The 9,741-nt window shown below is 49.9% G+C and overlaps 5 protein-coding genes across 5 annotated transcripts; 3 read left to right on the plus strand and 2 right to left on the minus strand.

The window, feature by feature from the left end:
* Window positions 1-796: 796 nt before the first annotated feature.
* On the minus strand, window positions 797-1,261 carry KD926_009008 (uncharacterized protein; the record flags this gene model as incomplete). Its single annotated transcript, XM_053101602.1, has 1 exon — window positions 797-1,261. The coding sequence occupies one exon, from the start codon at window positions 1,259-1,261 to the stop codon at window positions 797-799; it is 465 nt and encodes a 154-aa protein (XP_052954888.1).
* Window positions 1,262-2,336: 1,075 nt separating this feature from the next.
* KD926_009009 (uncharacterized protein) lies at window positions 2,337-3,335 on the plus strand (the record flags this gene model as incomplete). The annotated part of the gene is made up of 1 exon (XM_053101603.1): window positions 2,337-3,335. One exon carries the CDS (start codon window positions 2,337-2,339, stop codon window positions 3,333-3,335), a length of 999 nt encoding a protein of 332 aa, XP_052954889.1.
* A 252-nt stretch (window positions 3,336-3,587) lies between these two features.
* On the plus strand, window positions 3,588-4,278 carry KD926_009010 (uncharacterized protein; the record flags this gene model as incomplete). Its single annotated transcript, XM_053101604.1, has 3 exons — window positions 3,588-3,813; window positions 3,862-3,934; window positions 4,137-4,278. 3 exons carry the CDS (start codon window positions 3,588-3,590, stop codon window positions 4,276-4,278), a joined length of 441 nt encoding a protein of 146 aa, XP_052954890.1.
* A 603-nt stretch (window positions 4,279-4,881) lies between these two features.
* On the minus strand, window positions 4,882-5,989 carry KD926_009011 (uncharacterized protein; the record flags this gene model as incomplete). The annotated part of the gene is made up of 2 exons (XM_053101605.1): window positions 4,882-5,783; window positions 5,836-5,989. The coding sequence occupies 2 exons, from the start codon at window positions 5,987-5,989 to the stop codon at window positions 4,882-4,884; spliced, it is 1,056 nt and encodes a 351-aa protein (XP_052954891.1).
* Window positions 5,990-7,477: 1,488 nt separating this feature from the next.
* On the plus strand, window positions 7,478-9,018 carry KD926_009012 (serine hydrolase domain-containing protein; the record flags this gene model as incomplete). The annotated part of the gene is made up of 6 exons (XM_053101606.1): window positions 7,478-7,580; window positions 7,648-7,912; window positions 7,970-8,081; window positions 8,177-8,260; window positions 8,326-8,835; window positions 8,890-9,018. 6 exons carry the CDS (start codon window positions 7,478-7,480, stop codon window positions 9,016-9,018), a joined length of 1,203 nt encoding a protein of 400 aa, XP_052954892.1.
* Window positions 9,019-9,741: the final 723 nt, after the last annotated feature.

The following is a 9,741-nucleotide window of genomic DNA, read 5'->3' on the forward strand; positions in this document are numbered from 1 at the left end:
TCGAACCACGTACGCCGTACGATTCCCTATCGCAGTACGTGGTGCTACCACGAGATGGATACGCCGTATTACCTAAGGGCGTGGGATCTTGATCACGCTGCTGGAGTATCTACCACTGGGATGACGGCGTACCAGAGCATCAAGCCCTACGTCAAAGCCGGCGACCGCATATAAACAGGATAATGTCTGGCAATTCCGTTTTATTGCTGAATAAAGGAATCGCTCCCTAACTATGTAACGTATTCAACAAGCGAGTGGCGCACCTATTTCAAACCATTAAATCTAAATGTATTTATCTCAACCAAAACGCCATTAAATTAATTCAACTAGAATTACTTACTAAGCTAGGCATCTACTGAATCTATGCCCTGTTTCTCTATACTATTACACCTTGATATAGCCCGTATACGTGGCTTCAAAGCCGGTTCTCTATAGACTGCAACATCGCCCGATCATGGGCCCAAGGCCCATGACCATGCAAAAGTAATACATAAATTACCCCTTTAGGTTATTTTATGCACATATTTTGCCAAGAGTGCCCAAAGATATCTTGGCGTCGTCAAAAATGACTCCACCTTTTTGGGCGTTGTCGCAGCCAAGAGAGGGCTATAGTGATTAACTTCATACGATATAGACCCACCTATATCTGTCTATTAAACTAAGTGGTTGCCATCACCAGGTTCTATGATATCGTACGAAGACAAAAGAATAAAAAGGGTCACAACGTATATCTTGAGTTTATATTGAACAAAGATCCGTCTAGATTTCCTTCGAACTCTGTACGCTGCAAGAAGAACTAGGCAGCCGTGTTTGCCATTCTCAAGATTACGTCCTTGTCGCAGAACTCAACCACCTTCTTGACTTTGGACCCATCCTCGTTGAAGTACAAGAACCAAGCCAACTCGGCGTGATACCACTCTCCGCTTATAGCGTGCACGTCTGCAATAGATGTAAAAGCGGCCCGGCGGGCCTCAGTATCGATGACTAAGTTCGCAATGATGTTGTTCCTGAATTTCAACACCTTGATGTCCTTTGCAAAAGTCTCCTGATACTTCGTCGTGTCGAAAAAGAAGTCTGCCGGTAGGCCAAAGGCCTGGGGAACGGACGCGGGAAGCAGGTACCGGGTGCAGTCCGCTGTGACGTCGCGGTTGATGATGGAGGCGTCGTCCTGGGCCCCGCCCTCTTCGTACGCTGACAAGAAGGCTCGGGCAGTAGCCTCAATGCGCTCTCTAAGGTTCGTCGAGGAAGGACTTGAGGCCATGATGAAGCGAGTTGTTGGGATTCTTTGGAAAGTCAGGTAGGAGTTGACGACGGTGGTGTAGCAGAAAAAGGGAGAAGCGATTGCATATCACGTTCCGCTTGACGCCTATTTATGTTCCACGCGGAACAACATTATTACCATTGCCACATCAACTTCGGCCCCCGTCTTACTCCGAGCCATAGTCATTCCTGGCGATAGGAATAAATCCGTAAGTTAACGCCGGCCTTTGAATGAAACAATCAACATGTTCCATTCCCGTCACAGATCTATGACCCACCGTGATGACATTTTCCCCCTTTTCGGCCTAGTGTGTCTGACCAAATTTGAACAACAGTTTATCTAGCTCCACTCGATGACATTAGCCCCATAGCTTAACTCCAGACCTTAGAAACATTGATAATCAGGAACTACTGGAGCTCTGGCTCTGGAACTTACTATTTGTGGAGAGAGTGGCTAGCCCGAAAGGGGAAAAAGGTCATCACAGCGAGTAATGGATCAGTGATGGGTAGACCTTGCCAACTCCCACGGGAGTAGAAATTTTTTACTCCCATCCCCGTGGGACTAGAGTAAATTTTAGTCCCATGGGACTAAGCTAATCCTATTTTAGTAATAAAATTACCTAAATAGGCAGTTCAACTAGTCTTGGCATAATATTTGGGATTGTACTCCCGCCAAGAACCGCCAAGAAGTCTTGGCGGGAGTTGGCAAGGTCTAGTGATGGGAATGGTACAGGACGAGGAAAGGGCACAGCATGACGTTATATCATTTGATCTTCATCCATGAACCATTCATGAAGGGGCGGTACGGGCTTTCAGTCTGGCTTATTGCCGGAAAGGGTCTCTAAAGTGTACGGTGATTTGTAAGTCATGGCCATCCCAAGTAATGCTCTCCTACAATGGGCCCACGGCGCCGTGTAGACGTTAAGTGAGTTGACTACATATGTGAACCACTTTCCCCTCCTGCTTCCACTCGACTTCCGAATCTAACTTCCCAATATCACATCAGTACTCCTCGTGATACCTAAGCAAGTCTTGTTCCTCATCACCATCTCTCAGTATCTCTCGCCAACGCAATCATGTCGCGCTACGCTGAAGCCCACGCTAAGCCAAACGGCCCTGGCGACGCGCGCCCGACGGCCCTGCAAATTATCAAGGACGAGGGCGTTGAAGGCAAGCTCAAGGGCAAGGTCATTGTCATCACCGGTACGTCTTCTGGCATCGGCATCGAAACAACTCGCGCCCTGGCCACCACTGGCGCCACCCTCTTTCTCACGGCTCGTGACGTCGCCAAGGCCCAAACCGCCCTCGCTGGTATCTTTGAACCTTCCCGCATGGAGATTATCGAGATGGACCAGGCAACCCTCTCTTCCGTCAGTGCCGCCGCTGCCGCCATTCTCGCCAAGACCTCCAAGATTCACATTCTCGTGAACAATGCCGGCATCATGGCCATCCCCGACCTCCGCCTAACCGCCGATGGCCACGAACTCCAGTTCGGCACGAACCACCTCTCGCATTTCCTCTTCTACAAGCTCTTGGAGCCCGCTCTCCTCGCTGCCGCCTCCCCCGACCTCCCGTCCCGCGTCGTCAGTCTCGCTTCCTCGGCCCACAACGTCCACGGGATCAATAACCCCGACAACTACGACTTCCAGAAAGGAGGCTATGACCCTAGTGTGGCCTACGGCCAATCCAAGACGGCCAACATATACATGGCCAACGAGATCGAGCGCCGCTATGGCTCGCGCCACCTACACTCCACCAGCGTCCATCCCGGCCTTGTCCAGACGGGGCTGACCCAGCACATGCCCCCGGATGCCTTCAAAGGGATGGAGTTCTTGTACCCCACCATGAAAAGCGTTGAGCAGGGTGCCGCAACATCGGTGTGGGCTGCTGTCGGCAAGGCATGGGAACATGAGGGCGGTAAGTACCTCGTCAACTGCGCCGTGGCAGAGCCATATGCGGAAGGGGATGACAAGTTTTCTGCGCCCGGGTATTCCCCGCACGCCTACGAAGTGGAGAAGGCGACGAGGCTGTGGAGCGACTCGCTCAAGCTTGTAGGATTGCCGGACGAGGAGTAGGGAGCCAAGAGCGGTCTGGCCCTCAGTACACAGTCAAAACTCGTGATTTCCTTTGATGAATACATCCCTATGAACCACGGAGCCATACAATTCGTGGTACCATTATGATTTATTTGTAGCACGATCACTTCACGTCCGGGTCAATAGACTGATCTCTCGGCGTTGTCGTGGCGAGAACAGAAATCATGCTAGGCTGTGCCCTTGTTGTGGATACTCCTAGTTGCTAGACTGTAAGGCCACCGTACCACCCCCATGGGTCTCGGGTCCTGTGAGCTATGCCGACGACTATGTGGCATCGAGGACCTAGGCGTCGTTGCAGCACGCGGCGCTGTCGCCGCCGAAGACGAGGGCCTTGGTGCGACAGCAACACAGATTACGGCGCGCAGGGGCAGACAGGAAGCTGCCAACAACGAAGGCGCGCGACCAGTTGAAGACATCAGTATCGAAGACGACAATGTTGGGCCTTACGAGCATCGTGGTGTGTGCGCGCACTCAATGTTTCGGTAATCAGGCCGACCTTCAACAGGGCAGCTTGGGAAAGCCTCATTACGCGCTATTCCCGTTTTCCCCGAGCGAAGAGCTACGTCGATCCTGGTTTCGTTAGTATAACTCGGTTTCAAGAAGCGGATTTTCCCTAGCCGACAAAGGTAGCAGCCGCCTCGGCACACGGCCCTCGGCTTCCCTCCCGGTGATGAGATGAAGGAAGTCTACGTAACTACTTTCGGGGGCGCCGTCTGCCCCGGACTTGCGAGCAGCGGTAGAATAGCGCGATTCATAACATTCTGGTTCGCGTGTTTATAGACGCGAGACGGCGAAAGCAGGCGTGGACGTTCTAGCTAGGAGACGTGCCGGACTTGATGAGTTAGGCCTGCTCCGTCTAAACCCGGAATCCAGACGCGGCGCATATGAAACAAATCGCAAGCAAGCAACTTCCTCAGGTTGATTCAGCTCCCGATAAAATCCTAGAATTCCCGAACCTGACGCAGCTTCAACAATATCTTTGCCGTTCAATTTACCTTGCTATAATTCAACTCCATGAAATGAGAAAACATTTATCTTACATCCCCTAGGTGCATGGGTTGCATTACTGTCCATAACCTTGTAATATGAAGCTCCAACATCACGACGCTCAGGCCCCGAACACCTTCGTTGTCCGCCTTTTCATCCGGAAGTGAGGGGGGGAGGGACTGAAGTTGGTTGCGCAATAGGTGGACATCATGCGCCTCGAAATCCGGAGATTCGCCTACGAGACAATGTCAACCTCCGCGGCGAGTCTTCAGCTCTTCGAATCGACAAAAACTTCGACAGGTAGAAAGCCGTCCTTGTTGTTAGCACTATGTAAGGTGGAAGTCCCAGTAACGACGATGTGGGGTGCAACGTTTTCAGCTATGGCGGTTTGCGTGTAGTGGTCATAATCGTCCGTCTGTTATCTAATATAAGGTGTAGTCTATGGCCGACAGTACTCTCAGGATAGTTCGTATTTCCCTTGGCCGGCATTCCTTCACTTGCCTTAAGACTTATTCGGCATAGCGGCTACCTTTTCGATTCAGAGGTGCATAGGTTCCTCTCCTCTCATCAGCCTCCAGCGGTTACTAGATTCAACTAAATCGTCACATCCCTCCACAGCCCACGACCACTTCTCAAGAAAGCCGGGGGTAGCCTCCCAGCTCTGCATGTCGTGCGGTTCACCCCAAACAATAAGTCCCTTACGCCCCGCAGTGGTCTCATCCTCGTCACGTCCTGCTGTGAGGGGTGGTGTCCACATGGTTTGGGGGTCGGAGACAGTGATGGTGAGGGGCGTACCTCGTTGCTTTCGAGCCGGCGTGGCACTCATAAGCTCACCGATGAGGTCTTGTAGCAGCTCCCAGTGGTCGAAACTTCCTTCGCGCCTTATAAGATTGTCACGGACGCAGGGGAAGGGAAAGAGGTTGATCCAGAAGGGGTGCAAGCGGGTTTGCTGGAGGCGGGTCGGGACGAGGGAGAGAGGAATATTGGGGTTCAGGGGGTAGACGGTTGTGTCGTCACGGTAAGGACCACTGATGGGACAGGTAGTTGGGGAGGGAGGGTTATCGGTCCAGCCCGTTAAAAGGGTATTAAGAGTGCGCTTGTTAGAGACAAAGGCGCGGAAGACATTATATTGGACGAGATGGAGGAGGTGATCGGTTGAGAGGGGGAAGATAAAGGATGGGGGCGTTAGGGACGTCTGGGCATGGACTGAGGTGGTGGGCGGTGGCCCTCGAATGACTCGGGCGCGCCCAGGTGTGAGCATTGATGTACTGACGTGATTGGGAGGTGGTTGAGAGGAGATGTGGGTGGCGGTTGCGCCTTTTGATGCTAACAAGACGTCTTGGGAGGGACACTCATCAGGTTCGTCCACGCGCCAGCGCCTGACTTGGAACGGGCGCGACGTTCGAACAGACCCCGGGTTTTGCTCCCTAATCCGCAGTCCTTCAAAGCTTATAAGCTCAGCAGCGGGTGCGGCATTGAGGGAAAGACTCACGATGTGCTCTTTGGTTCTTCCGGTTTTGAACCTTCCTGCGCTGCTTGTTGGCCTTGGCCTCAGCCTCTGCGTCGACGTGGTTGGGGTGATCGCCGACCCTGTTCGCTTCGCCCTCGCCCAGGGCTGAAGAAAGCGGAGTAACGGAGTGTTCCATTATCCTGAGTTACCGAACATCCAGTTCTGTGTCGCTGTTGTCGAAACGTAGTGGTGAGTAGTGAAGAAAGTAAACCGACCGGGCCTGGCCTTCGGAGTCAATGTGTGTCGTGCACAGAACAACGTCAGTCAACGTGAGCTAGACATGGGCACGCACCATGCGTGAACACCGCCCCCGTGGGCTAGGCTGAAGGAGGATAAAATCTATACACATACAAATTTATTACGCCTGGTGGCCTAAAGCCAATAAGGCACTATATGCTATTTTATATTACATGGTCGCTTCCTGTGTTTCGTTCAGATCTCTCAAAGTCCATACAGCGTCCTCTTTCCGCTCTTGCTCCTTCGTGTTCCGTCTCTTCGTCGGTTTCTCTTAAGGTTAAGTTTTTATTCGCAAGCTACTTGAAGGCTATTCTTCAAGCGTTTAGAGTCCTATCTACGTCGACTGAAGCGGCGCCTGCTATTATTGGCACGGGGTGTGGGTGTAGGTACTAGACTGCGGCAAACCCAAGCCCATTATGAAAAATCTCGGATTGTGAAACAGACCCATTCCCGTGAACGCGGGTGAGGCTGGCTGGGAAGACGAGTATATAGGATAACCTCTGCCGAGTGGGTCTGCTTAGGGCGTATCATACTCTTGCTGAGTGAGCATGATCACGGTTTCTCTTTTCCCTGAATACCTGGGGATGCCAGAGTATAGGATGTTGCACGTGATTCTGATGACAGATAGATTGGTTGGCTCTCGGTGGCCCATCATGGAGGTCTCCACATTGATTGGTGACTAGCATGTCCGTAACAGCGTAATTGTTTACCTTAGAAGATATCCCAAAATCCTACACTGCCTGCTGTATAAAACGACTGGCTAGGAATGAGACGCCTCAAGTTGTTAACTATGAAGATATCAATGTCAACCATTTGGTGTATTTCTGTCCTGGGTGAAGAAGATAAGCCTAGGAAAGGTATAGTTTCCGAGTCGAAAGATCGGAATTATATCTGAACGGCCAAGCCTCGGCATGACGGCATTGAAAGTTCCCCTCCATGGATCCACTGGGGAGACTTCTATGGAATTGGACCCATTTGTCTATGACCCGGGTCCCGCCTACTTTCCCGTTTGAGCGAGAACGCGAGATTACGACTCGGCGCGGATATAGCGCAGTCTAGTATCATACTCCTGCCGATATGTGTATAAGTACTTGGGTCTCTAAGGAGTAACGCTGCCAATATTTGTGGGCAAACGTTAATAACCGCTCTAAGTTCAGTAGAAGCTGGTATACTGTGTGTCTTGGCAAAAGGCCTAGAATGGAAAGTGGAGACTGAGACTTGGAGTTAAATTGTGACGTCACACTTTATTACTTAGTAAGAGTGACGATTAGGAATAGTATATAAGACTCTTGCTATGGATTTAGGAGACAAAAACCATGAGAAATCTTGCGAGAACCTTTCCAAGTTACCCTCTCCCAGTCAGTCTGTTCAAAGGACGCGTCGTACAATGGATTCCTTGGATCAGATAGTTGCTCAATTTATGAAGCCTAGCGGTCCCAACCATCCGCCCTTGCAAGGACCTATTACCCTGGGCGCGGTGAACAAAGATGGTACGTACGGGGATTTGGTGCAAAAGTCGTCAGTGACCCTTACGCTTGATTAACGTTCTTCGTGCAGGCACATTCGAGTACGTGAAATCATTTGACTGTGCCAATGACAAGAATATCGAGCAGCCTTCGGGTAATCCGATCTATCACATCGCGTCATGCACCAAACTTATAACGACAATTGCAGTCCTGCAATGTGTCGAAAAGGGCATCTTGGCTTTGGACAACGACATTTCCAAAGTCCTTAGAGAATTCCAAAATCCCAAGGTTTTAGTCCGATTTGACAAGGACGGAGACCCTGTCTTGGAGGATAGCAAAGGAGTCGTAACCCTTCGGTAAGAAAACCATCAAGTTAAGCAGGAGGCATAATTGATAGACTAACACTGTTACAGCCACCTACTAACACACTCGAGCGGAATGGCATACGGATTTGAAAGTATGCACCCCGATCTGGCTCGGCTCCAGAAACTGAGAAACCGCAAAACACTTGAGGGCGGAACAGTTGTAAGACACCACCCTAGTGACAGCCCCAGCTTCGCAATTTTACTGAAGATACTTGTGTTCAATATCAATCAACATATTGTTGACGCGTTGTACAGGCGGAATCTTTCGAACCCATTCTTATACGCCATCCAGGAGAGCAATGGGAGTACTCCCCTGGTATTGATTGGGCTGGAAAAATGGTTGGTGGCTACCACAAATATTCTCTCCTCCTGGTTCCCTAACAATTTTTCTTCTTTCATCTCAGGTGGAACGGGTCAACGGTGACATGAAACTAGGTGATTATATGCAATACCACATCTTCGATCCACTCGGCATCAACGACATCACTTTCGTTTCCGACCGCCGAGACATACAAGACAGACTAGTTCAATGCTGGGAGCGCTCAGAAACTGAAGGCTTGAAGAAGGTCCGGTTGAGCAAGCGGCCCTACCCTGCTAAAGAACACTTTGGTGGTGGAGGACTGTTTGCAAGCGCCACCGATTTGCTGAAAATATACGGAGCTATCTTGCGAAAGGATGACAAAATTTTGGGTGAAGAGATGGTCGATTTAATGTTCAAGCCACAACTGCAACATACAGTTGGACTTGACAATTTATCAGACAGCCATCCATCCTACAGGAACAGTATCTTGAATTCGGTCCCATCCTCGACACCAATCAACTTTGGACTCGGAGGTCTGCTCAATTTGCAATCCGTGGTAGGAAAACGAGGTTCGCATTCGCTGACGTGGTCGGGCATGGCAAACTGTTATTGGGTAAATGTTTTTCTCCCAATTGAATCTTGAACATACGCTAATACGGTGCTTCAGTGGATAGATCCTCAGAACGGCATCGCCGGAGTGTATCTCTCACAATTGATTCCCTCCGGTGAGCCGGACGCAATTGCACTTCTGTCAAAGTTTGAGGAGATCGTTTATTCATCTGTCGCTAGTAAATAGCATAGGCATTGGTGCTATTTCACCCTCCTTGACCTGAAATATATCCGTACACGTGAATTGTTAAGATATCTCCATGAAAAACAATAAGCAACGATTGCTTTGGGCTAAGGAGGGCACGTTTTGTATGTTAAATTCAGTCAAGCCATCCATTTCTCCCTTCGTCCATTCGTGCTTACGATATGTTGCTTATGGAATGACGAGAGCCAGACCTACACCTATAACGATCAGAAGTAAAGTCAGATACTCCTTCACGGTAGTAGTAGTCCGGTGGGACAAGCACGTGCAAAAAGCTTAACCAAACTGGGATTTGGTCCTAGGACCTTGCCGGTGTGTCTCCATGAATATCTCTATCTGTATCGGGAATATTTTATCCCGCAGAGTTTGTACTATTTACTGACTGTATTGTTCCGCATACATATAGCATGTATTGAGGAGAATTAGATCATAGTAGAGTCTTCAGCACCACCGATTGGGTGACACACAGTACATGTCCCGAGCATCCAGGTCTCAATAATTGCCATTCTTTCGGGCTGTGTCTCATGGCGTGTGATTCTCCAACTTTGAATCTTAGGCCACGTTCTTGAGCACTCTAATTGAGCTATATTGAAAATGAAAATACAATAATGCAGTACTTTTTCATTTAGTTAGTGTCGGTTGACTTGGTCATTGCCCTAAGCAGATATCCTATCGATTCAACTGAATGTAGGTATATGCTCGGTGGGT

This window comes from Aspergillus affinis (assembly GCF_023601865.1).
Source record: "Aspergillus affinis strain CMG 70 chromosome Unknown NODE_61_length_193485_cov_92_287067, whole genome shotgun sequence".
NCBI classification, from domain to species: domain Eukaryota; kingdom Fungi; phylum Ascomycota; class Eurotiomycetes; order Eurotiales; family Aspergillaceae; genus Aspergillus; species Aspergillus affinis.